The 28,000-nt window shown below is 34.0% G+C and overlaps 2 protein-coding genes, 2 long non-coding RNA genes and 1 pseudogene across 7 annotated transcripts; 2 read left to right on the forward strand and 3 right to left on the reverse strand.

Annotated features, from left to right (window-relative positions):
* The first annotated feature begins 247 nt into the window (after positions 1-247).
* On the forward strand, positions 248-4,748 carry LOC100746833 (fructose-bisphosphate aldolase). Its single transcript, XM_003494119.4, has 6 exons — positions 248-358; positions 1,270-1,482; positions 1,653-1,969; positions 3,296-3,515; positions 3,754-3,933; positions 4,043-4,748. Exons 1-6 carry the CDS (start codon positions 320-322, stop codon positions 4,187-4,189), a joined length of 1,116 nt encoding a protein of 371 aa, XP_003494167.1. The 5' UTR covers positions 248-319; the 3' UTR covers positions 4,190-4,748.
* Positions 2,591-5,533, reverse strand: LOC117152418. 2 transcript variants are annotated; one of them, XR_004462801.1, is made up of 5 exons: positions 5,400-5,533; positions 4,549-4,747; positions 4,245-4,486; positions 4,034-4,154; positions 2,591-3,948 (listed from the first exon to the last, which is right to left on the reverse strand). It is a non-coding gene; the product is annotated as an uncharacterized LOC117152418 (long non-coding RNA). The 2 variants fall into 2 exon arrangements; XR_004462800.1 differs by having other exon boundaries at positions 4,245-4,747.
* On the forward strand, positions 5,432-27,353 carry LOC100745636 (fructose-bisphosphate aldolase). Of its 3 annotated transcripts, none has more exons than XM_012392717.2 (6): positions 5,432-5,609; positions 22,751-22,960; positions 23,534-23,977; positions 24,522-24,875; positions 25,411-25,538; positions 26,169-27,353. In XM_012392717.2, the coding sequence occupies exons 2-5, from the start codon at positions 22,754-22,756 to the stop codon at positions 25,504-25,506; spliced, it is 1,101 nt and encodes a 366-aa protein (XP_012248140.1). In that variant the 5' UTR covers positions 5,432-5,609; positions 22,751-22,753; the 3' UTR covers positions 25,507-25,538; positions 26,169-27,353. The 3 variants fall into 3 exon arrangements, with proteins under 3 accessions (XP_012248140.1, XP_033180061.1, XP_012248141.1); XM_012392718.3 differs by lacking the exon at positions 5,432-5,609 and adding an exon at positions 15,118-15,669; XM_033324170.1 differs by lacking the exon at positions 25,411-25,538.
* On the reverse strand, positions 5,677-8,807 carry LOC112213867. The gene is made up of 2 exons (XR_002947786.2): positions 8,329-8,807; positions 5,677-7,994 (listed from the first exon to the last, which is right to left on the reverse strand). It is a non-coding gene; the product is annotated as an uncharacterized LOC112213867 (long non-coding RNA).
* On the reverse strand, positions 20,337-21,013 carry LOC112213871 (annotated as a pseudogene).
* Positions 27,354-28,000: the final 647 nt, after the last annotated feature.

Raw genomic sequence — 28,000 nt, forward strand, 5'->3', positions numbered from 1 at the left:
TTAATTTAACAATTGACAGTAACTTTTTTCTTACTAAAATTTATTTCTTAAACATATTTACTGCTTTCCATGACTAAATATTACTGTAACTCTTTAGAAAAAGATTCTTGATTTTCTTATTAACGCATTTTGATTTTTGCAAGAAATCTATATTCTACTCTTATATAGATAATAAATTTTCAATTGTTTTATCTCTTTTCACTTTAGTATCAAATTTTTATTAAAATTTCTATCAATATGGTTCCTATATTAAAATAAAAATACACCTAATTTTTATTATTTTTCTAAAATTCTTGGCGTTATTTACGTACTTGAAATAATGAAGCGTTTGGGGGATAAATGTAACTGTAAAGACAAAGTAAGTCATTAACCTACTATTATTATTATTATCTTCTTCGCTATGAAAATACTTTTTTAAATCATTACCAAATTTTACCAGTAGTAAAAGATATATACAAAATAAAAATTTCATAAAAATCGTATTGGACCTATTTTATGATATACAATTTAGCATTAACAAAAAAAATTTCAATTTTATAATGAAACCTTCTCTTTAAAAAAATATTAACTCCCCTGTGTGCAAATAATAAATATGTAGACGTAAAACGATTAATTTATTACTAACACGCTCAAAAAATGTTTACCAATGTTAAATTATCTAAACTTAAAAAGAAATCAACAGTTTAAAAGCGTAATTGTGATTACGGTATAATATTTTATATCGTTATTGGACTTTGTTGCCGTTATATCAATGTTCGATAATGATTGTTACCCTTAGAAAGTGTAAGAGTCGTACTAAATAAATGTCTGTCGTTCGCTACGAAATTGTAGAATTAGAATACTCAGTGATTGTTGCTCGAAATTAAATATAACTTGTCCGAGTGCCAACACGGTTGTTGACCTTCCCAACTTCGTTCATAGTCCTGAAGTTATGAAAAATTTCACTCTTTTCCTTCTAGTGTTACAAAAATTATTTTGATTATAGTTTTCGATTCTCTAATATACGTATTAAGAAATCATTTGCTCAACAAATGATAATTGTATCAATTCCCATTAACTTCTTGGACATAATTTAATTTCGAAACACCATGTTTTTCTTTTAATTATTTTGCCTGAAAAATGTAATATCACTTTAGAAATATCGTTTACTTACGATTACGATACAACCGTACATTATAATATGAATGAATTAGGATATTAATGTTAATTTAACTTTATTTTAAAGTCACATAAAGTTTCGTAAAAAATTGTTATATATTTATTAATTAGATATCATCGCCCATTACTAAATACACGGAGTTAGAACCAGCTCTTTGCCAAGAGTTGCGCAAAATCGTAGACGCGATCGTAGTACCAGGAAAAGGATTGCTAGCTTGTGACGAGTCTCCTTCAACTTTTCAAGAACGATTCGACGAGATCGGCGTGGAAAATACCGAAATTAATCGTCGCGATTATCGGCAAATGTTGTTCACCGCAGATAAGGTGAACTCATTATACTGTAATCTGCACATTTTACTTGCTTATCTAACCTATAAACGGGATATCATGAAATATAATATGATAGCTATTCAATCACCTTCAATTCTTGTACTTTACGGTATCATGTCGCAATGAAAGTTTGATTCGCTTGTATTTACGTTTTTTTACCGCAGTCTCAATTTTCAAAATACATAAGTGCTGTTATTCTGCATCACGAGACAGTTTATCAAAAAACATCCGATGACGTCGAATTGATCGAATTGCTACGTCAGAGAGATGTCGTACCCGGCATTAAGGTCGATAAGGGCCTGGTCCCATTATTTAGTTCGAAGGACGAGAATACTACGGAAGGCTTGGACAATTTGCAAGAGAGATGCATTCAATATAAACGCGATGGCTGTCACTTCACCAAATGGAGATGCACATTCACGATCTCAGAGACCACGCCGAGTCAACTGGCCATGGTTACGAATGCGAACGTCCTTGCAAGGTTCAATTTTGATAAACACACGTTTTAATTGCAACAGAATCGATTAACTGCAAAGATGCAAATTCTATTTTCTTTCTTTATTTACCTAACAAACCTAAGGAAAGTGACTCGAATTGTTAAATACCTACGTCCCTTCTTGTATCGAAGAAAATTAATCAAATTGCACTTTTGAAATTGAAGAGACAAGTTATATTAGAAATCAAATTAAGTAGGATTTTTGTTATTTCTTTATGTGTGCATTTTTTAAACATATCCAATATATCCATTCTATATCCAATATAATAGTTTGTTTCAACATAAGTTGCATTCAGAAAACTGTTAATTTGAAAATAGAGATGTTAATATTTCTATCAAAACAAGTCAATCGCTGAAGGAGAATCTCCATTCTTGCACTTTGATCCGTTCGATGTTTACGATAGACAGTTGCATTAAGAAAGAAAGTATATACTTATTTGCGTCACATCATCACTCTAACGTTATAATTACAAATTTTTAAATGTCGACATGATCAATCGTGACATACGTACATACATTATCGGTATCTTAACTGAATACATTTTTTGTTTCTTCTGCAAATAAATTAACTTTATTGTTAATTGTGTAAATTATTTTCTACACTATTACATTCGAATCTACAGGGTATTCAGTAAAATGGTGTGCAGGATTTTTTATTTCAAACAAAAGTTAATCCGTTTTGATTAATTTATTTAAAATTTACTGAAAAGAGTGAAACCTTATATCGCGGAAAGTAGCATACAATTTGAACATTTATTATAAGCACAAATATACGGATAGAAAAGTTAAAATAACATTTATCCTCTGTTGAATGAAAAGTACTTTGGTAATTTTTTGCAATTTATTGATAACACAAACATTATTGCAAACGTCTGATCGATTCCCATGAATTAGTAAATTCAAGATTTCTGAACTCAAGGTCGTCTGAAGATCATTCTATTATAGGTCGTCAAACTTGTCTTGGCATCAGCTTCAATGTCATGAAATCAAACATACATCACGTCATTTAAAAAAGTCAAAGTGACTTTTAACAAAATAATATTTTATAAATAATAATACCATAACAATGTAACTAATAACAAAAGTATTTCAAACAAAAGTTAATCTGTTTTGAATCAGCTACAAATTCCAATGCTTTAAAATCGCTTATTTCTATAAAGAATCAGATTCAAAACAGATTAACTTTTGTTTGAAATATATCAATAAATTGTAAATAAATTTGTTTGTATATCAATAGATTTTACTGACAAAACTCCTATGTACTTCAAATATATATTCATATAATATAACTAGACAATTCATTTTTCGCAGATATGCCAGTATATGTCAGAGTGCACGAATGGTACCTATAATAGAACCCGAAATATTAAACTGTACCCATGGAATAAATAGAGCGTTAGAAGTTCACGAAGAAGTACTATCTATTTTGTTTCGTATTTTACAAGAGCATCGTATCTACCTTGAAGGTATGATCCTAAAGGTAGCGATGGTTCTGTCGGGAATAAAAAATTCTTCCAATTGTTCACCGCAGGTACAATATCTACTTTACTTACACGATATCTGTTCAACAATTCCAATTGTTATATAAAGTTTCGTATCGTATAATTTTATACGCGATTGTTAATTACATATTTTAGTTCGAATTTCTACTGAATTCTGCAATACCCAACACGATATTCTATTAGCATAAAAATAATTATACTAAATATTTTATTAGCATAAAAAAATTTGGTATTTTTTAATTACAAATTATTAAAACATATGTACAGATTATTGCCGAACATACGTTAGCAGCTTTACAGAGGACAGTGCCGCCAGCAGTACCAGCGGTTATATTTCTAAGCGGAGGACAATCGGATGAAGATGCTGTTTTAAATTTAAACGCTATTAACGCTTACGAAGGGAGAAAGCCTTGGCCTCTTACGTTTTGCTACGGACGTGCTTTACAAGTATCTTCAAATATCCTAACTCCCATTAGAATAGAAAACTTTCTCATAATTTCACAGTTCATTTATTTATAAAATACGAAAGTTCTCCCAATAATCTTACTTTTCAAAGAATGCAGCATTGAAAACGTGGAAAGGAAATCCAGATAAAGTGCAAGATGCTCAAGCAGCATTTTTAGAAAGAGCGAAACTCTGCTCTCAAGCTTCGTTAGGAGAATTAGAACCTGAAAACGGCGTGTGCACTAGGAATTCTCGTTAAAATTATCGATCAGTTAACAAATATCCAATTAAAAGTTACGAAGTTATAATTATACCTGTGTGGAAACGAATATCAGAATTCTTTTCAATATTCAATCTTCAGTTGCATCATGCAAATTTCAATTACATGTGACTGCTTATCAATTCAATCGAACGTCTTGAACGTCAGATCATGACTACGTCATCATGAAATGACATCTCATGAATACATCTTATCAATGAACTGTATCGCGTAATGATAAAGACGTTTCAACGAAAAGCAATACGTTTCATAATGTGTGTGTGAGGGTACGTCAACCTTACATCGAAAAATTTCGTTAGTAAATTCGACGAATATCACGAAAGGTGCCCTTGACTGACCTCTAAACCAGAGACTCTCAATTGAAGGCTTCCGCGACGGTACGTGCGAGTTGAGTCGTATAACGTTCGAGAATTTGGTCCGTTATTTAAGGGTCGATACGTCGTCATTTTCATGAATCCCCACCAATTCCCATGTCCCCCTTATCCTTCTAGGCTTCATGGACGGGATCATCAGCATGTATGCTTGGCAGTGTCGTAGCTATGAAACAATTATTAAATATGACATCCCACTTGGACACATTTATTTTTAATTCGTTTTCTTGGAAAATAAACAATAGAACCATGTAAAAAATAAATACAAAGATGTTAAACGTGGTACTTTAATTTATTCAAGGAAGTATCTTTGTTTGTATATATACATTTTTTCGATATACACATGGCGAATATATGTAAACAGAATGACATTAATCCTTATTTTGTTGTGAAAAATCTTAATTATATTTAGTTATTATTTACTTTTAATTGTATTTATACGTATTTATTTTTGTGTATTTCTAAGTTGTTGTGATCATTGAAAGAAGTTTAAAGAAAAGCTTCAATGCAATATTTTGTTATCTTAAATTTGGATCTTTATTGTTTACTGTGCTCGAATTATTTTATTTCAAGCATCCATTGTATAACTATAATCTAATTTTAAATGTTTCATGTGATGCGCATTTGTCTAAAGTGACTACAGCACTCAAAATACTCTGCATACCACATATTACTAGAAAAAACGAAGCAAATTTTTTCATTTACAAAATTATTTCAAATAATATTTTTCTGTATAAAAAAACATTCTATTTTCAAACTCGTAATAACGTACTTTTATCACTGAGATATCCGTGGTGCTTAATTCTATATTTACGTACCTATGTACGTTATTTTGGTTATAGCAACGGTTAGTCGAGCCAATGTTGAGAACCTCTACGATTATAGAGAATGCGCTTGCGCCAATATCATTCTTGTTCAGACTTTGAAACCAACGAATACCCTAGGTTTACCTCAGTCGCTTTCCAACCAGCAAATCGTACGACGTACGTAGACACACGTTTCGAGCTAGATCATTTCGTCAATATAAGGTAAGTTATGTTTGTACGTATTCTTGAATGAATAATTTATTGAAAGATGAAATGAAAAGTGTCATGTGTTTTTATAAATTTTTATCGATTACTTCATACCGAAAAACTGATGCAAAAGCTGATTGACCTGCAATGAGATTCGACCTTGACTGACATTTAGTCTACACCCAGTCAAACGCTTTGTATCTTGAAATAGTATGGGCTTATCCTGAAAGCATCGCTCGATATTTTATTGTACATCGCATACGCAAATTTCCAAGGAGCCACATGTTTTCATATTGTAATGTGATATCGTACGATCATACGATAATGTATAGATGTACAAGTCAACTTCGAGTTATATGTATATAGCTATTGTTTTACAAATCTTAAAAGCAACAAAATCAATGACTTGACACTTTAAATTTATGCTTCAAACGAACGCTGTACAGAATTTGTTCATAATTACGTTTTTAATATCTATAAAGTAATTAAATTTCGTTTGCGAAGAACGAAATTATTTTTGCTTCAATTCGTAAATAAATTGAAAGGGATATTAGTTTTAAGGAAAATAAATTACGTTTAAATGAATAGCAAAAAAAGTTACTTTCGCCTAAATCACCTAAGTCACGTGATCTATTAACGCGTGACTTCGAAAGAACATTTTAAAGTGCGCAACACTTGGTGCTCCATAACGATGACAATTCGTGTATTTTATAATCTGAAACATCAAAACTCTTTGAATTTACGTATGGAAATATTTTATATATAATTTGAGCTTAATAGTTAATTTCAGAGAGAGAGAATATAAGTTGCTTTACATTACTTATCAATATAACCTATAACCGATAACATACATATGTCTGTCATAACAGTGGAAATATTTGTATCTTTTCAGCTATTGTAATAAATTCTTTTTGTATACAATATGGTACGGGAAGAAGAACTGGAATTTGAAAGTTACTCTCATTAGAGAAATAGAAATTATATAAGATTAATAAAATTCCAATTTTCGTTGCATTTATGCATATACATAATTTACATGTTGCATATTATTTGTGAACAGTTTTTCATAGTTCTAAGTGCACGCAGATACATAATACATTGTATAAAAAGAACATCTAATAAATTATCACACTAGAATTGCGTCTAATTTTTCGTCGCTGCTTTTCAATGTCTATCTTCATTATTTGCCAATGATGATCCAATTTAGTTGCATTTAATATATGTAATCAATATTGCGATCAATGATGCTCGTAGATGGATGGAATTAGATCGGTCGTTTACAAGCATTGTACAATCTTTGCGAGAGCTTACGCAATACGAAACATGCACAACCTATAGCACTATACGTGACCACTACGTGTCTATGATCATTTTGACAATACTGTTATATGTTACGTGTAAGACGAAAAATTAGCAGTGATGAACACGTGACTCTGAATCAAGATACATCTGTCGTCCACGCACACTATTGCAGCCGAATGCACACGTGTCAGTTTTTCCTGAATATGTCACGTCGTCATACATTCTCTCGTCTCGTAATACGGATAAAACTTTGGCCAATGATCAATTTCGACATTTCGCATGCACTTTTAGCGCCCTCTTGTGTTGAATCTTGTTCTTAACGAAATGAAGTATTTAAATTTACAAATGGATTATTTGAAAAGTTGTCGTTCCTCTCATGTGATAAAGTATTAAATAGAAAATATAATACAGATTAATACAGATTGGTATGTTGTGAATGATGATTGGTGACTAATAATTAAGTAACTTTCACTGTTTACAATTACTCATAGCTTCCACGTACATTTATGAGACATGTTTTTATGAGAAATCGATAATGAAAAAGTGAAATGAAAATATTTATTAACTACATACTAACTACGTATAACGCCATTAATATTTTGCTTATAAGAATAAGCTAATTCATATTAAAAAAATTGTCTATTTTATTGAATTTATTCAGTTCATAACTTCATTTTATCTATTAAAGTACTATATATTATAATGTTTAAATGCTATAGCTAATAAATAATTTATTTGCACATGTATAATAATTACTATACTAATAACTTGTAACTTAAATTCTTTTACAACGCATGTGAAATATATTAAATGCAACATTAATTGTCATGATTGTTATTGTCTCATCCCGCTAATACAATTATACAAATTATTTTGCACAAACGTTTACTGAGTTCTTCCATCGCTTTCGAACTTTCACTGTATATTTTGTTTTATTGTTTCATGTTTTAAATAGTATTGTCATTGCTTGCTTTGAAACTTCTACATTTTCTAACAATCGTCATAAAGCGTTAATACGATACATAATATGTCCATAAACAATTTATCTACCCATGACCATAAATTTCCATGAATAACCAATCACAAAGAACCAACAATCTGAAAGAAACGGAAAACTGGGAAGATAAAGGAGAACCCACTCAACAGAATTCACGTAGTTAATCAACTCGATATGATAACCTTTTATTATACGGTCAGAGTATTTTTTATTTTCTAAAGAAAGAATTCTAGAGCATCCATTATGTAGACTATCTGCCCTATCTTCTCTTCTCAATACGCTTATTATTATTTATCTCAGTATTATTTTATTTTACACGATACAAAGAAGAATGAATTTTTTGCAAGGGTTAATCATCGTGAATATACGATAACTCGTGATCTTTAATCTTAATGTCAAGTCATCTTAATGTTAAATTACATGATTCGAGATTACCGATCACTACACATTCCAAGTTAACAGTATGTGTTAATATCTTCGACCGGTGCGTTACAACTGAGTCGCGGCACTTTGACGTCACCTTTCAATTAATCCTCAGCACGAATCGAGTGGTCGATTTTATGATTGTTTTCTTTCTATCTTCTTCAGTTCACACTAATTACCTCCGTAATTACCTACACTGCAGATTTTTATGCATTTATAGCAAAAGTACAAAATTGCACAGAATGCATATATATGAAAAATATATAAAATATCGAACTGCTTTCTATAATACTTGGTAGGTAAAGCAATCTGCTTTTTTAATTATATTCTTTACAATATGAATTTGCATGAAAATCCGCAAACTAGCTATTACAGCTTCGTATGTATAACACAAAGGCTCGAAGAACTCACTTTACGCACTGCATTGCGCGTTAGGAGGTTCGTAGGTTCGTGCCGAGAATCACCGCCAGGTGCGCTCCGTGTGACGTTCACCTCTTTTGAATGCCACGGGTTAGACAGAGTGGACGCGCGTCGCGCAGGCGTCTTTGCTTATCCGTTACCGATTAAACCACAGCAAAATTATGCTGACGTTATTGACCACCCGCTAACAAGATAGAGTCGTTGCGCAGATGATTTTTTTAGTTGCTGGGATTAGAGGATCGATTAGGTACATAAATTTCTCAATAAACAGTTAAAAAACTTCTGATTTTCATACTATACAGTATACAGCGTAGTATTATAAATTCCTTAAAACTATTTGTTCTTAGTAATTTAGGTTCAGCTCAGAATGGAAAAAAGATGTAAAAGGTGACTGTATATGATTATGATAGCTTGTAATTCTGTATTTTTCACGTTTTTACCTAATTTATTTCTTAATCTAATAAATCAGCAATTACAACGAGAATTTAATTATACTAGAGTGGAACTTTTTTCTCGAGGGTCGGGAGTTCTAGGGATTTCATTTGAATATCCCGCCTGTGTAATCTCATAGATATAACTCTATTATTAGGTTTAAATTCACTATAGAAATACAGATGATTTACGTTATACGTAATAAATTAAAATATTATACTTTGAAATTTTAAATATATAATTTTTTTACAAACTTGGAATATTGACATTATGTTAAATACTTTTATATGAAATGTTGGTAATTTGTGAAACTCTCTAATTCGACAGATTTCTACATCAACTGCTTCCCTTCGACATGCGTAGCTTTATTGGAAAATTTTACGAAATTCAGTGGTTAAAAATTCAATTCGCGTCTGCGCGAATAGATCCCGCGTTACACGATTCATGTATCGACCGACACAAGAAAACGGTTCACGAATATTTTTACGGATATTATCTACAATTGTTAAGCTATGAAATGGGTTGTTTGTCACAATATGTAGTATGTTTCATACATTTCCCATTGTACCATTTACATAACGGAGGTCTTTTCTTATTCTATATGCACATTTTTACTTGTATTTTGTTTTACACGTGTTTATTTTTTATTTATTATACAGAGAATTTATTGTTCAAAAAATTCTGCAAAAATCAAGTAAATTTTCAGATAATATTGTAAGCTAAAATCACAATATCAAATTATTGTAAAAAAATAGTTCTCCTTCATCCATAACCATCGCTTACAATTTATATAAGCTTATCAAATTACAACAAATATTCATTATTACGTGGAATTTGTTTATCGACACTCGAAAGCATTAATCGATCATCCCAATTAATCTCAGACAAAATAGCTTCTACAAACAGAACACTTGTCTGTGTCAAATCAGTTACGTTACAATTAGCCTACGTTGAGTGCCTTTACCTTTTTGAACCAAAGTAATAATTAGAAATTTTATTCTGGGAAACTATTCTGCGTATGATCGAATAAAGGTAATTAACGAACTTATCGATCTCGGCAAATTTATTTTAGTCGTAAGAATGTGTTGTAGTCAAGTTATACCCCACATCATCGATTTGCAAAGCGTTTAAGGGAAATATTTCTAGTTTGATGAAATCGAACTTGTATTGGTGGTTAGCTATAAGACAACCAAGTTGGCTTTGAGACTTCAAGATACGGTTCAATGAATCGCTATTGATGATACAATAGTAGTACGTGTGGGACACTTTTCATCAAGAAACGAGATTGCATTTTCCCGACAATTCCGTTCCTCCTTCGTAAACAGCTTTATCACGCTGTGCTGCGATAACACGGTATTTACATGCGATTGCGAAAATTACATTATCGTCGAAATGTGATCATGCGAAAATATCGAAAATACCGACGGTAGATTCATGGTGGGATCGCGTGGAAAAGTTTTAGTATTGTGTTTTAGAGAGATGCAACAAAATTGACGCAACACTGTTGCGCTTATTTTGATGCTAGATCTAATACTTGGAATTTATATTAATTTACAGCTTGTGTTGTGTCTAATCGTAAGACTAATATTTTGTTATTATCTACAATCTGAATAATTATTTTCTATAATTTAAAACACTATAAAATATCAAGACTTAAGTAACTTCAAGTATTTTAAGTTACAAGATTATCTTTCTATTATCTTAATACAATAATTAATTAAATATTATTAAAATAGTAATATCTAAGTAATATAAATGTTGAATTTAAAGCTTTCCAATACGATTAAAGTGTCCAATACGATTTTATTTCCTCAGAAGAATTATCTAAAATATCCAAACGTGGAATAATAATTTAATGCACTACAAAACGGCGAATTCTGTAGCTTTATTACGCTATTTTATTACAGTTGTTTTCAATAGTTCTAAAACTTCTCATTGGATGGACGTAAAAATATCGCGCACTCCGATTCATCCAATAATTCTAGACTCTTGACTCGAAAGATCGAGGATTGTTCTTCAACGTTGATCCGATTTTGATGTTATTTTAGGTGGGCAGCAGAGTCGCGACATAAAAATCCTCGACTATATCGCTAGGGGAATAATTCAAATAATTCAACCGCGTCGTGCAAAAATGAACGCGTTAATTGGATTCTTCCGTTCTTTTTGTAGGAAATTCAACAATGTGTAAATTCTTTATAAAGGATTTAAATTTTATTCGTATTATGCGACGTGGAAGGTATTTCATTTAAAAAGCACTGCATGAAATATATTTCGAATAAAAACGCCTAAAAGTTACATCGGTATCTTAATGCACATTTATATAAGAATACAAGCAATATTCTCTTCTGATTCATTGGTGTGTTTCTTGTAAGCAATAAGGTCGTAAAAGACTAAATTTTATTCTGCGCAGAAATTTCAAGAACAATTACGTTACTAGCTCTAACTTAGCTTATGCCAAGTATGAGGTAACGGAATGCATTTTAAGCACAAATTGCGTCTCCGTCATGCGCCTTTAAAATATTGCAGCCGCTCGTCAAACCGTTGCATTATTTATTCATATCTCACAGTAAACATCAGAATAACGTTAATAGTAATATTAATATATGACAGTTATTTTTAGTAGCGAAACCATGCGAAAGACAACTAATTAATTTTAGTAACACGGTGAATCGAAATACGAAAAAATAATCGCGTCTATCGCAAATTTATGCGAATGAACGTAAAGAAGTAAAATTGCAAATTTGTTTTTGTTTCCCGTACGCTGAAATTTCATCAGAGACGGAAATTTTATCGACTGAATAAATATAGTTCAGTTATATAAAGTCTTGTTAATATGTTTACTTACATTTTGTTACGTAGAATCTATATCATGTCTAGATCATTATTACTGTTCCCTAAAGGAACACAAATACAAATTCCACATTTAGATTCCACTATTGCGTAATATGTGCTAATACGTAACTCTCTTCAATCATTTGCAGATCGAGTTTATCCCTTTTGTGGTCCTATTTCGAGCTTAACTCGTTCCATTTTCTTCGACCGCTTTCGATTCTAATGCGTAATGTGTGTGCGATATATTATTTTATAACGTAATCAGGATACACGAATTTAGTTTCGCATGATTACGAGAGTATAAAAATACAATTAAAATATAAATAGCTTTTAAAAATCATATTCATCGAATACGAATCAATTGGAATAAAATACTGATCGCTATTGAAGATATTAAACCACAGCTCGAGCAAAAATAACCAATAACAACAAATAACATTCTCGATAGAAGACAGTTGCAAGAAATACTGCAAACGATAATTCTCTAATTCGACAAATGCCAACGTACTTCGTCGTACGGTCTAAGTACTTGTTCCTTATCGGGTTAGAAAAGCTCCTTTCCAGCTCCGTGAAATTTTCAGGCTCAACCCGCAGTGTCGAGCGGCTTTTATATCATTTATACGGCCAAAAAGCTTTCACCCACACGCCTCGTTGTCGTATTTCTCCCGAAGCGTGACTTTCATTTCCATGCATTCTTCAGGGGCTTCATCCATAGCGCGTGTGTAAGTCGTAAATGCTTTCCGAAATAAGAAGCGACTTTTTTCCCACGTTGGTCGTCTAGAAATCACTTTAAAGGAAAAAAAACAAGAAGAGGGACAGGAAAAGATACTGGAAGCTTAAAAGAGTTTTGTCACGCTCGTTTTCTCTCACGATTGTTCGTGTTCTTTCACGTCTAACTGGAAATTCCGATAACAGGAAATTCTCTCGTTAAAAATTTGTTCGCGTCTAGAATTATCAGACTTAACAACAGTTGAGCGTAGCATTGTTGCGATTAACCTTACCGCGGTCCACTGTGTACAAGGCTTTCGAAAGTAAGCTGCATTCCACAAGAATAAAATCCCAATGTTTGCTGGTCAGCATTACAATAGGTTTCCTCAGGAATGAAAGGACTATCAATTAGACCGCGGATTTTTATGAATACAAGCAAGGAAATAAAATTGAAACAGAGGTCTGTTTCATAATTTTTCTTACTACAAATTAGACGAGTGCTCTATTTCTGGTACTTTATGTATTTTTGCAATTTTTATAAACTCGTAATCTACCGATAACGATCCCTTTATCTAATTCGGAAAGACGGTTTTTCTTTATAATCTTAATCACGAGCTAAGTGACGCATTTAAAAGTCAGGTTCGAGGGAAAAGAATTAACGTTGATTAAGATATTAACGTGGTTTCTCGGGAAATAGCTGTAACACGTAACTTTGTAGTTGCTTGCAACTTGCTTAGAGTTTCGTGCAACTACCGTTGGTACCTTCATTTGGCTAACGAGTTGTCTGAATGTTCCTCCTACTCACGCCGCGCGAGAACTCCGTCGATTATTTATAGAATCCATCGATTCGCATTCAATTTCGTTAAATCTCGATCTTCTCGACTAATTTCCAATGGGCGTGTTCACCGACCGTTCGCTGGTCGAGAAATTAGCGAAAATTCGATCGTGACTTGCGCAAATTGCGGTGATCAATTCCCCCATCAATCGCGAGCGATTCATTTTCGCTAGGTTTTACGTAATCGCGCCGACGATCGGAGATTGCTCGAAATTGTAAATGGCGGGGGACGTGACTGAGCGAACCACGTGTCGATTATTCAACGACGAACAGGCTTAGCCGTGTTAGAAGTTTGCTATCGCTACAGCTTCATTACCAAAGACGATCTTCCTCGGAGAAAATTCATCTACGAGATGAATTGAAGTTGGAAATTCATCCAGGCTTGGGAAAATCCGACATGTAATTCCGCCTCGTGTAATTATATTCTCGTCCATAAGTACATCGGATATTTGCTGCTTTGATGTTCGTTAATCTTCAAAAGGCTGGATCAATTTTCACCCATGCAGATCGTTCGCGTTTATTATTTTCGAAGCTTCGTGTGTTACTATTCTACCAAACTATATAAATGATTTTATTTTTGCAATAAATTTTATATTATCACATAGCGATAGAAAGTCTTTCCGTTTAGTTCTACGTTATGTTATTATACAACGAAATATTCCGCATTCATGATATTAATGAATCAGTCTGAATTTATAATAAGATCTTTAAAACACGTACAACTTTGTTACATTAACATTCGGTGTCATCTTTATTTTGTAATTACATTACTAAACATATAAAGTGTCCGGTGATTTATGGCTGGCAATGTACAGCCATTTTCATGAATCGCAACTAGAGACCCTGAATTCTCAATTCTAGCTTCCTCCTTATTACTCTCTCTACCGTTTGTTAACTGCCCGCTCTGTACTCGTCGTAGACGAGAGGAGCGTCTACTACTAATGGCGAACAGGATGCAAGAGAGCACAGGTCCCGCGTATTTCGTGTGCCGATGTCTCAGGTCACGGATTCAGGGTGTGCAGGGGGATAATACAGGCGTAGCCTCGAGAACGTCTGCGCGTGCTGCATTGCGGCTAGCCCACTCCCTCGTTTCGTGCTGTATAGGCGGCAGGCTGTAGACAGGATAAAGACAGGGGTGGCTGAAGCGTGGCTGGAAGCGAGACAGCGATCGAGTTAGGAGATTGAAAGGAGTGGGGTGATACTGTGTAAAAGCAAGACGGTAGATTAGGACGAAGGAGAGAAAGAGAGAGAGAGAGAGAGAGAGAGAGAAAGCCGATGGAAAGAAGAAAAAGATAGTTGGTTAGTGCGGGCAAGACAATGCGAATAGAGGGAGGTTTGACGAAAGGGAAGGGAGAAGGTAAATGTGGGAATGTAGGCGAGTATGAGAAAGATGTGGTTGTACAAACGTGTAGGAAGAAGAGAGGCGAATGAGAAGGATGACAGAGACTGAAGCAGAGGTAGGGAAAGAGGGAGAGAGGGAATGTAGCAACTACCCCCCTGTTTTGCAGTTACAACACTGCACTGCAGCCAGGTACCCCTGCCGCCTCTTGGATGGGGGCGAACTAGCCGGATAAAGCCAGTCGTCGTCTCGTGTTCGGACGAGACACGCGCCCCGGCATAGTTTTCTCTCCGACGAACCGCAAAGATGTAGTCGAAAAGAATATTTGGGTCCTCTCGGCTGGGCCCGGCGGAAGACCAACGTTTCGTCAGCCGAGAACGTTGTGTCGCAACGATCGGTTTACTTTTATCTTCTCAGTCACTTTTATCTATTTATCAGACCTACCGGTGTTATCGGTGGTTTTATGGTGTATTTCAAATAAAACCCGTAAAACGCCAAACGTAAGAGGAACCGAGGAAAGCAGAGAAACAATAACAGAAAGGGAAAGTAACGTAACCGAAATTAATTTCAAATCGAACCGATAATTAGCGAACTAACAGTAAAGGAAACGTATTATCGTTGTTGTTATTATTATCATTATTATTATTGTCATTATTATTATTATCGTCGTTATATTATATTTATTATCCTTGTATATACGCGTGTTCGTAATACGCGAGTCGCGAGATCCGGCGATTTATTTACGATCTGAACTGGACCTGCATCAAACCGATATTCGGTGGAACAGGTAAGAGATTCAGAGAGATCCAAGAGGTTCATCGAACCATGATCTTCGCGTAGATATTTCATCGTTATTCCATATCTTTATTCGTTCAAAATAACGACGTGCATAGTGATATAATCTTCTTTCTTTATTGGAAAAGCTTTCTATTGTTAATAGATAACGATCGCATTCGTACAAAAGATAACGCGATTATGTGTTTGTGCAACGTGCCGCCGTGAGAATTACAATTATCAGTTTTATCTAATCATCAGCTGACTTGATACAACGTTTTCGCGAGGATTTTCGAATCTGTTATTGACATGAAAAAAGGTGTATTACAAACTATTTCCAATGAATTATCAAAAACCCGTCGACTTACATTTCCACGATTCGATACTCACGTCTGGCACGTTCATATAGATAACACTATTAGCGTCATCGTGTTACTTTAGCAAATCATTATCGTTATCACGATGACTAACAGGCCATGTAAGAGACTTTCTCTTGATGTTATTGCATTGTACGTCAAGAAGACGTTATCGCTTCGATGCATTATGTCTGTAACGTGCGGTTGGGACACTTCGTTCGAAACGAAGACGATTGGAAGAGACAAAGATAACAAGTTATGGCAGCAAGCAGGCCAGGAAAAGTAGAAGTAGCAAGCAACTAACATTAGGTTTTGTGTACCGTTTTATCGATTTTAATCTCCCTACTCGCACGATCTTATTCATATCTCTCTCTTCTCTTCCCATTTTATTTCCTCCGAGCTTCGCAGCATAGCGTCGACTTTTAGAAAATCAATCGACCGAACGAAATCCGGATCTGTTTCTTGAGAAAGAAAGACCTACTCTCCTCCTGTACGAGTCGTTGGTACAAAAATGTCCTTTAAAGGTCTTCAACTACATTAATTCCACGGTACTGGTTAGATAAACCGTTCTTATTGGATTTCAATCTTATCACGTTTCGTTCTTATTCGATTTTATTTTTATATCTTTCTCGGGTTATTCATCCTGATAACGAGATCTCTTTTTCTTTTTCTATTATTATTGTACACCTGACGATGCATCTATATCGCGTGCATTCACTTTGTTCGTAAGGCCACGTAGAGAGAGGGAAAATTGATTCATTCGATTCGATTCGAGGGAGTCGACAATCCATATCTTGTTAATTGAGATGCAATGTCGTTATGATAATTTACAGCTTTGTGCACGCGTGCCGTGACGCTTGTTTACGGTGACTGTTGAATGGAGACTTTCATTGTAGGTGTTTTATCGATCTTGTAACTCGCGTCTGCATCATTTACTTTACAGCCCTCGATGCATGTGCGATGATACGGGTGTGCGTCGGAAGGAAAGGGAAGTTTTGCTTGAAATTCGGACAGAAAAGTACGATTTTACGTGGTTGTCGAAAAAGAAGTATACGACGTACTAAACGAGACAGATCTAGGCCTTTCTGTCCTTGTAATTCGGATGACACAGCCGGCTTTTATTTCGTATCGTTAAGAGGGGACAAAACGAGACTGCTATGCTCTTCGAATGTTCGCGCTCTTAAGTTTAAAACGACTCGGCATTCTCTGTGATCGTATTTTCTTCTAAACGTACGAATTGCGTGTATCAAGAACGATGCAGATGTCCGCTTACAATGATCTCTTGAAGATTACATCGTTTAAAGTACCGCAAAGGCATTATTTATTTTTGCAAAGTTTAAAGCCCTTCGTTGATAATTTTTCCTTTTTTAAGCTTCGAATTCTTTGGTGTAATTTTATGTTCTCTGTATTTTTTTCTTGATAAAGTATTAATTTGTTGTTTCGTTCTTATATAACAAAACAAAAGTTTCTATTATACTTACCAATAACTAAAAAAAGCAATTACGAACACATGTTTAAAAGACTTCTAACGTCTACACAATTCGTTGTTAAGGTATTCTTACTTTGTCTACCATGGAGATTTCCTAATTTCAGAGTAGAATCTAAAATGATGCTGGTAAGCGTAGTGACGACAAGATTCGTGAAATTTCTGTAGTCCGTAGCATAGTGGAATATTTTCGAGTGCTTTTTTACGATACATTTAAGAGCAAACATACATATTTCATATTGCCTTCTTGAGAAAAATCAATTTACGATAATTCCATATATGATACGCTTCTAAAGATCTGTGGCTTATCTGCTTGCGTAATTTTTAATCCTTTTATTCCATACTTTATCTGTCTGTTATTCTGTCACGTTTTAATTTATTAGATATGTCGATCTTAATAAAAGTAATCATATATTTTTTTAACGTTCCCAACTATTGCCAGAAATACTTTAATCTTTTATTTATTATCTAGTGGTAGGGTTCTCAACCTATTATTGTTCGTGTACCTCCGTGAAATGTATAAAAATAACGTACCCCTCGTGAAGATAAATAAGACTATAGTTATAGCATGTGGTATTATTATGTATTATTAATTATGCAGTACAGTAGTGAAATTAAAATAAAACATATACTTATGTACGCATTAAATTTTGTATACTTAAATTATATACACGATTATACATAATACATCGTATACATGATACATGATAACTTATATACATGAAAAATGACATAAACGTTTAACAGAACTTACAAAATTATAAAAGCTTTAATAAGCAATCAAGGAAATGGTTACGGCGTAGTTTTGAAAATCTTGTCGCGTAGCCCAAGTGGAGAATCACTGATCTAGAATAAAGAATATTAATTTCTAAAATAATTATGACGAAGTTATATAGAGCTTCGTTCGAAAATCATTATTCTTAATTTGGTTATTCAATAATTTCGAGGATAGCCGAAATATGTAGTTTCCTGATTCATAAAAAAAAAGCTCTTCTATTTCACGTTCTTTCCAGTTTATCGTTTATTTAGGTAACAGTATAACACAATAGAGCGCGATGATCCTGTTATCCGCTCATCCGCAGTTTTCACAGCCACGACAATTAACGGAGGAATTTTCGAATTGTCCTCGAAGCATTCGGTATTGTTCCAATAAGAAAAGTCGGTCGTATTTTTTACTGTATCGATAATGGTTTTTTCAATCTGACCAGAACGTAGAGCAACGATCTCACAATAATCGGCTGTATATATCCCGTTATATTTACACCGATACTTTGTTGGCCTGTCGAGCAGCCATAAAATCGCAAACTTATCACCAAGCTTACTTCTAGTATGTTCTATTTATCAACGAGCATCTACGTGTCCATTCTTTGCAACAATCCTCGCAATTTCTCCATTCGCTTGTCCTCGTACATTGATTCTTCGGACGCTATCTCTGCTGAATAAAGATTCATGTTCAACATATTACACGTTACGTTTTAGTGAGATAAATGGTTGTTCTATTGGTGGTTGGAGCGCCTCTTACGTGTAGAGTAGCGTAGATGAAGATGAAGACAAGGTAAACAAGATATTTGTCGCTGTTGTTTTTCGAGAATATTGGATACGTTAATTAAGATCTGTCGGTGATTGGAAAAATTTTCAGCGACCTTCAGATTACCCTTATCCATTTATTGTTGTAAAAACTCGTGATTCAGTCGAGTATATCTAAATATTATGATAACAGCTTATAATGTTGACTGAATTGTTGAGATATTTATTTATCTAACAAATTTTTCCTTTATCTTCTATTCTGAGACTGGTACCGGGAATTATTCATATAAATTATAATTGTAGCACTCTGTGCACCTTGTGTCGCGTATGTACAATTACAGGAGTCTCTAATTAAAAATAACAAGTATAAAGCATAATAAATGTTCGTAAAGGTTCACGAGTCAACCTCCTTCCGAAGAATGGGCCTCTTTAAAAATGTTTACCCGTATAAAAGCGTTTGTACAACTCTCGAATACGAGACTCTCAACTTTCGCGGTAACGAGCTACAAATTGACGTAATTGCAACGAAAGCAATTAATAGTCCAATCGTATACATGCACGATATTTGTGATTCTTCAAAATTTTAATCATGACTTGAAATTTATAATGATATTTATTTGCTACGAACGAAAATATTTACTTCGGTCGATCATTATAGTTAGTACTAGTAGACTGAGAATTGTTATGGAAATTTGTATTTTTACGAATCTAATTAATAAACAAATGGACTCTAAGTAGAAATTTTATTTCATCCATCGTATATTATAGAAATTACTATACTTCGGGTATTTTATATATGTTTGCACATTGCGTGTATTTTTTCCATTTTTACTACTTATATAAATCTATTTATATAAATAAATACTATTAAATCTACCTTTTTTTTGAAAATTTTAAATTTCCTACAAATGAATAAAAATCTGCAGTCTATACATTAATATAGTCGTATAATAATAATAATTATTATTATTATTATTATTTTTAGTCCGTGCCTTTCGGCTTTGGATGAACTTTCGGTTTTACATCTCTTATGTCTATTTCTCTCCTTATATGTCTACTTTCCTTCTTTTCCACTCTATTCTATTGCACTACCTCGCTTATTCTACCTCTGAAATCTAAAAATTAGGAACTATGAATTAGCAACTAATGACTAAAAAACTATCGCAACTTTGGTCTTTAGCCTCTTTGCTGTGCCTCCTTCTTGCAGTTTGCCCTTCTCTTCTCTATTATTGCTTTCAGTTCTGCTAAACCTTCTTCAGTCTCGTTTAGCGTTTTCCTACGTCCTTCTGCATAGTCTGCATCTTTTCCCCCCTCTTATTTCTAGTATTCCCTTGCTTTGGTCTCGTTTTCGCATCTGAATCTTGCCAGTATTCTTCTGTCCTTCCACTTGATCCTCCCTTCTAAGTACTTTAGTAATTTTTCTTTGGCTATGTTTCTGTAGTGTATATTATACTTGGATTCCCTTATCCTTTTCCCCCTCTCTTCTGTTTCTCTCTTTCTTCTTTCTTCTATAATTTGGTCTGCTGTCATCCTTTCTTGCTCCTCCCCTGTTTCTATCAGCGTCCCTCCTTTTCTCACCTCTCCTAGTCCCTTCTTTCTCTTTCTTACTCTTTTCCCTTCCTGACGATTCCCCCATTCTCTCTCTCTTTTCTTTATACACTCCTTTACTAATTCCTTTTTTGATTCTAGGGCTTTCTCTTCGTACCTTGCTGCTCTTTTTAATGGTTTTTCTTTCATTTCTATTAATTTGCATTCCTCTATCAGTATATAATTTGATGTTGTCATATCTAAGCCTAATATTCATTTCACATATCTCCTTTGAACTCTGTCCAGTCCTTTTTCCATGTTCCAGCCCCATACCTCTGCTCCAAACAGCGCCACGCTCCCTACCAGTGCTCCAAACATCTTCATTCTCCTTTTATAGTCCTGTTTGAATATTCTTTTTCCCACGCTCCATGTTTTCTTCATTGCAATTGTTGATCTCTTTTTCCTATTTTGTATGTGCTTCTTATCACTTCCGTTTTTCTGTAGTATATACCCTAGGTATCTTATCTCGTCCACCTCTTCTTATTCCTGCTCTCCCTACTTACATTTTCTTTATCTCCTTTTATTCCTTCTTTTTTCAAAGACTACTATTTTGGTCTTTTCCGTGCTCAGCTCTAATTCGGCTTCCTTCAAAAATTTGTTGAGTCTCTTCAACATTTCCTTTAGTTCCTCTTCTCTATTCGCCATCAGCACAATATCGTCTGCATATGTCAATGACCATACCTTTCTTTCTCCTACCACTATGCCCCCGGCTTGTCCTTTCCTTAATTCTTCTTTTAGTCCTGCCATGTAGATGTGGTCCTGCCACGTAGATGTTGAATAACGTCGGGCTCAATGGGCATCCTTGTCTGACTCCCCTCACAGTCCAAAACTCTCTTGTGTTATGCTTCTTGACTCTCACTATATTCCTTGTTTCGTATAATTATTATAAGACGATGTTGCAGAACAAAGTAACATTAATATTTCTCCACCGTCAAGCACAAAATAGAGAATTACTTATCAGCAATAACAAACTTCTCCGCGAAATCCAATCAAGATGAACCATGAGAATAGGCACCATGGATTCCTTTAATATAACTATAAATATACGTATAGTATACCGATGACCCTCTCGTATTAGTTAGGAATATAGCGGTCTATTAGCTTGATGTGAAAGCGGTGGAGCGAATGAAGACGCAGAAATGGGTCGAACTAACATTTTCTTTTTATGAAATATTGACGTTGATGGGACACTGTGAAATTCAATTACGCTGCGGAAGCCTTAGTGGACATTTGATATTTCATGTGTACAATGCCTATGGCGCGATGCGACGTATCGAAAGGCTCATTTTAAAAGAGAAATGAAAGCGTCCTAGGAGGGGTCTTTGCACTTGAAATTCTACCCTCCTACGCAAGTCCAATAAATAACTGGCCTTTGTAGAAGCATTACGGGCGAAAGGATGTTGCGCGTTATCTTTCAATGTTTTCAAACCATCTTTCTCTCTATATTACCAACGTGTAAGATTTATGTACCAAACATAACTTGATTCTATCGCGATTGGTAATTTCCTTACATTCATGAAGTTCACTTTAATTAAAATTAAAATTATAATTAAAAAGAGTAGATCTACGATTGATTGGGATTTCCGTAATCGACCAAAGGATACGAATAATAAAATTTCTTGTAAGATGTTATACTTGCGATTACTTGTTATTTGAAATTAAAAAGAAAATACCCCATAAAGAAAAAATATCTAAGTTTTTCTATACCTCAGCATTGTTTCCTTGTATCTTTCTGTTATTTCAGGAAATGATGTAATTTTACGTCAGTGACTGAACGCGTTATATATGCATATGTGACTCTATCGAACAACTTAGCAAATGTATTGTCTGCCAACAAATATCATATAAATATTAAAGCTTTATCGGATGTGACAAAAACACTGTTATTTAATTACGATCATAATTACTTTAAAAAGACTAATGGCTTCTCCATTAATCACTGCCGAATTATTAATTATATTTGAAAGAGGTCTTTATCTCTTGCAGCTCATTATACGAACTCATTAATCAGAAACTTCTATCTTCTAATCTTTATCTAATCCTAAGAAGAATTATTTATGGCACCTTTCAGACGACGCTATACCTTCCTTGAATTTTCCTCGAACATTTTATCTTTTTACATTGTATCTCTTCCGTAGAAAATGGTTGCGGAAAAATACGATAAGCTCGAACCTGAGCTGAAAGAGGAATTGAAAAAAATCGCCCAGCAGATCGTGGCACCTGGAAAAGGAATTCTCGCTGCGGATGAATCGACAACAACCATCGGCAAGCGTCTTAAGGACATCAACGTTGAGAATACCGAGGACAACCGCCGAGCTTACAGACAACTTCTTTTCACCAGCGCTAAGGTATAATTTCTATCTATTTATTCAATTATTTCCTATCTTATCATTTAGGAAAAAATTTGACTTTGTTTAAGTACTGATAGTTACCAGTATTCGAATATTCTCAAATTTACAAGAAATCGATGCGCAGTTCTTTCAATCCTTTCTGATTTCTCAGATTAGTGAAGAGATATAATCGGCGATGACTTCGTAGATATTTTAAACTCAAGAAGATGGAAGTTAATTCATTTCATTGACAGAGCAATCATTCTACGAAGAAAAGATCTTTACAACTCAGGAATGCTTCTGATATTTCTTCTCCTACATTTCGTTTTCTCAAATTTGTGATTTATCATATCTTTTAAACCATAAATTTAGAAAAAAGAAACAAACAATCGATCAACGATTGAAGTCTAACGTTATACTCTAAATTATATCCTTCGAATACTTTGGAAATATTCTATCTGCTACTTTCAAACGTTGTTAAGTATATACTTTAAATACTTTGCTTTTCTATATCATCGGCGTGTAAAATTTATATACCAAATATATTCGTTCAATTTTTCTTTAATAATCTATTTTATTTATCTTTTAAAGGACACCATCGGCCAGCACATCTCTGGTGTTATCCTGTTCCACGAGACTCTTTACCAGAAGGCCGACGATGGAACACCATTCGTTGAACTCTTGAAGCAACGTGGCATCTTGCCAGGTATCAAAGTCGACACGGGTGTGGTACCATTATTCGGCACCGACGACGAATGCACCACTCAGGGTCTCGACGGTCTCCAGGCCCGTTGCATCCAATACAAAAAAGATGGATGCCAATTCGCCAAGTGGAGATGCGTGTTGAAGATCAAGAAGGATTGTCCTAGCAAGCTCGCCATTTTGGAGAACGCTAACGTCTTGGCTCGTTACGCTTCCATCTGTCAGAGTGCTAGGATCGTGCCAATTGTCGAGCCCGAGATCTTGCCTGACGGTGATCATGACCTTGCCCGTTGCCAACAAGTCACGGAAGAGGTTCTGGCCGCTGTGTACAAGGTGAGGGGAATCTGAATATTGATCTGATTTGTTTCGTGCAGGGATACTGGCGTCTTGCCTCGTTTATTCGATAGATAGAAGCAATAGCGGTGCACAGAGTCGTTAGTATAATTGGAATCGATTACAGCTATTTGATTGAAAATAGAAGGAAATGCCACAAGGCAAGATAGGATGGTTTCAGAGTCTTTTACGTTATAGTATTGGTTGTGTAAGTTGCATACTATAGATATACTTTTCTCCTAGAATGGAGTCTATTATCCAATATTTTCTGTTTTCTGCAAGATAAATGCTATAATACTTCTATCGAGATATCAATTTTAAAAATGTAAATTTACGAAATTGTATTATTTAAATGAAGCGTTAGCCAGGCTAGCAATCTGTTAGGCATATTGCTTATGACTCTTGTTTTCACTATAGAAATATAAAGAATTGGAAAATAATCAACTTTAGTTTGACGCTTTTTTGTGTCCAGTTATTTAATTGTAGAGATTTCATTTCTTCTTTTTATTGAGAAGTTGAAATTTCATCATATTTGACGTTTCAGGCACTCTCTGATCATCATGTGTACCTCGAGGGAACTCTTCTGAAGCCGAATATGGTAACACCAGGACAGAGCTGCCCGAACAGGGCATCTCCTCAAGAGATCGCAGCTGCTACCGTGACCGCTTTACTGCGCACCGTGCCACCTGCAGTACCTGGAATCACCTTCCTCAGTGGTGGTCAATCAGAAGAGGAGGCATCCGTGAACTTGGACGCCATCAACAAGTTCCCAGCGAACAAACCTTGGGCACTGACCTTCAGCTACGGTCGTGCTCTTCAAGCCTCTGTTCTCCGCGCATGGGGCGGCAAGAAGGAACAAATTGCTGCAGGCCAGCAAGAACTTCTCAAGAGGGCTAAGGTAACTCTCAGGCTATGTTATCCTATTTCAGATTTCCTTCTTTATGTTTTATAATTTCGAAGCATCTCTTTTACCCTTTGATGTGTGCTGCTATGTCAGTAGAATAAATTTTTTTTACTTCTTTTTTATTATTGTGACTAACTTAGTTTGACTTATCTATGTTCTTTTCTGTATGTAATTTTGTGTACAAAAGTTTACTAAAATATCTTTTCTCTTTCTATGTGCTATTTATGGGGATTTGGATTATTACCATTCTTCTCTACATGTATTTTGCCATCACTTCTTTTTTTCTCTAGCTATTGCATTTTTCAGCTTTTTCTTTTTAATACTTAGAAACTTTCCTTTTTATCTTTATATAGTCCTATCTTTTTACATTTTTACATCTTATGTACACATATAGTATAGTTTTCATTTCTTTTATATTTAGATCCTATTCTAGTTTATTTTATTAGGTTTGATTATTGCCGTTTTATTTAATCTCTACTTTCTTTTTATCATTTCTTTTTGCATGTATGTATACTGTGTGACTGTTTAGGCAAATAGTCTAGCCAGCCTAGCCAAATACTCTGCTGGTAGCATTGTTAGCGCAGCTGCAAATGCCTCTCTCTATGTGAAATCTCATGCCTACTAAACTCTCTTCTTTTTCTGAGACATGTTTCCATAGTAAGTATCGTAGATAAGTTCTGTATATATTTGCTTTTCTATGTGTTCATATTATATGTACATACTGATAACATTGTGTATTTAAATACATATTGTTACTAATTATCGTTTCTAATTGTAAGTTACTGTTAATTAATTATTATACACTCCACAAAATTATATCCACAAAATAAATGATGACCAAAAAATTGTCGGCGACACACTTTTTATTTAAGGTGCGATAAAACGACAATAAAAATCGTACAACTTTTTAGATATCGTTGCAAAGGGGAAACTTCTCTTTTCCTTACAAGGTCATTTTTTAACGAATTTCAAAAAAGATTTTCTAAACTTTGTAGAGTCGTTCGAATTTATCAAATCTAAAAAGAAAAAAGCAACTTTAGTTTTCCGTTCCGTTTTATGATATAAATGATATGATATATGAAAGGATTTTTGAGAAAATTCAGTTCAGAGAAGGGAAAGTAGAAGCTTTACCCTTTAAAATGAATCCAGGTAGACCGTTGTACGATTTTCCTCCACGAAGTTATAGCAATTCAAAATCGATAACTTTTCAGTTTTCAGTGATTTTTTAATTTTGTGGAGTAGTGTATTAATATAAAGTTTGTCTAAAATATATTCTTGTATTTATAGGCTAACAGCGAATCGGCACTCGGCAAATACGCTGGTGGCGTGGCGGGAGCTGCTGGTAACGCAGCGCTTTTCGTCGCAAACCACGCATATTAAATAATCATTAGACATCAATAAGGATTAGACAATTAGATCGTTCGTCGAACATCGTCAACGTCGATTACCGTTGCCGGCATGAAAACATTATTATCGACAGTGAGGATGGGGGAACGAATGGAGAAAGACTCAAATAATACTTCGAAAGCTCGAAACACAAAATACGATCGCGCAGCTTCTGTATAATTTTATGTTTTTATTTGAAAAAATATAAACCTGGAAATTGAATTAACTGAATTTTAACTAGTCGCGGTAATTGGTACGTTTTCACGTGATTTTTAATCGATACGAAATTTTGACAATGCGTTTTAATCTCGAATATGGAGAAGCTGAGGGATATAGATTGTGTTTTACGATAAAACCTATTTCTCAGGATCACGCTGCTGTCGATCACTATCGATTCTCTTCATCGATTGTCGTGTTTCTAAAGAAGCAAGCTACGAACGATCGCCGCTATTCTTCCTGCTTTTACACTTCCTATTCTAACCTTTTGCGCTATCCTTTCACTTTTTTCCTCTCCTTTATGTTCGTTCTGTCTAGGATTACATGATGCGATGAAGAGTGTTTAATGTATGTTTCATCGAAACTTCTGGCGAAGAAATAGAAGAAACTCTGAAGATTTACGACAATCTTGGAGAGAATGTGGTCGGCACGTATGTACGCGAGCCTATTGGGTAAAGTCAGTTGAAAAAGGTACAGAACAAAATACAGATAAAGATTGTTTAACAGATCGTGAACAGATTTCGTGACATTCGAATTACGCACGCGTTATTATATTCTGTAACACTACGGATAAAAAGCAGATATATATATTATATATATTGTCAATGTCGTTATATTATTCTATGTGTATAAAAAGAAGCAAAAAATAAAAAATAAAAAAAAAGACAAAGTAAAAATACATATTAAATGTTGTTTGTTAGTAAATGAGTCGAATATTATGAAGTCGTAATAATTATGTCATCTACTTATACAAAATAAATATCTTATATATTATAGATATAAGTAACGTATTGAAAAGTATCTCGTACATCGATGTTATATCTAATATTTTCATTGTAATCTAGGTCACCAAATACACTGTGGAGGGTATCTATTGTGTCTCTTTATTTTAAACCCACCTCAAAACATACAGACATTTTCAACATCTTATAATATGAGCGCTATGATATTGTTCAAATTCTCGTAAATAACGGTCACTAAAAATGATTTCAATATTTATTTTGTAACGTTAACGTTATTATACTACAAAAGAGCTTCATTGGGTAATTGCAAATTCAATGAATGATACATTTTCTGTGTGCAATTTATTTCTATATAATTTTCGTCTCTTTTACACTTGTTACTAAAATGTAATTCTTACTACATTAATTTTTTGATTTTATTTGAATTTTATTTAAAGTGCCTTTTAAGTGAAAATTAAGTTCAATACTTAAAATAAGAAGTTCCCTAAATTATATTACATTCATCTGTTAACTGAGTATATACGATGTGCATACTACATAAAAATAAATTGTTCACGATTAACCATTATTCTTTTGAATTTATATTGTATAATTTACATTATTCTCTTCGTATCTACCTTCTTGCCCGATAGCTTAATCGCTCAGACCAATAAAAAAGCAAAAGCTTAAGTATTTAAATGCATTTACCCAAGTGCAAATTTGGATTGGAAATTGATGATTAAAACCATGTTATTTATTAACAGAAAAATACTAATTTACGTAATATTTTTTAGA

This window comes from Bombus impatiens, unplaced genomic scaffold (genome assembly GCF_000188095.3).
Source record: "Bombus impatiens unplaced genomic scaffold, BIMP_2.2 scf_1528, whole genome shotgun sequence".
Lineage (NCBI taxonomy): Eukaryota > Metazoa > Arthropoda > Insecta > Hymenoptera > Apidae > Bombus > Bombus impatiens.

Excerpts from the sequence above, each read along its gene's own strand:
- LOC100746833 (XM_003494119.4), top strand. The coding sequence starts at position 320 with ATGAAGCGTTTGGGGGATAAATGTAACTGTAAAGACAAA. Across the intron at positions 1,483-1,652 it reads TGTTGTTCACCGCAGATAAG|TCTCAATTTTCAAAATACAT; the intron begins GTGAACTCATTA and ends TTTTTACCGCAG. Across the intron at positions 3,516-3,753 it reads CTTCCAATTGTTCACCGCAG|ATTATTGCCGAACATACGTT; the intron begins GTACAATATCTA and ends ACATATGTACAG.
- LOC100745636 (XM_012392717.2), top strand. The coding sequence starts at position 22,754 with ATGGTTGCGGAAAAATACGATAAGCTCGAACCTGAGCTGAAAGAGGAA. Across the intron at positions 22,961-23,533 it reads TTCTTTTCACCAGCGCTAAG|GACACCATCGGCCAGCACAT; the intron begins GTATAATTTCTA and ends TATCTTTTAAAG. Across the intron at positions 24,876-25,410 it reads AACTTCTCAAGAGGGCTAAG|GCAAATAGTCTAGCCAGCCT; the intron begins GTAACTCTCAGG and ends GTGACTGTTTAG.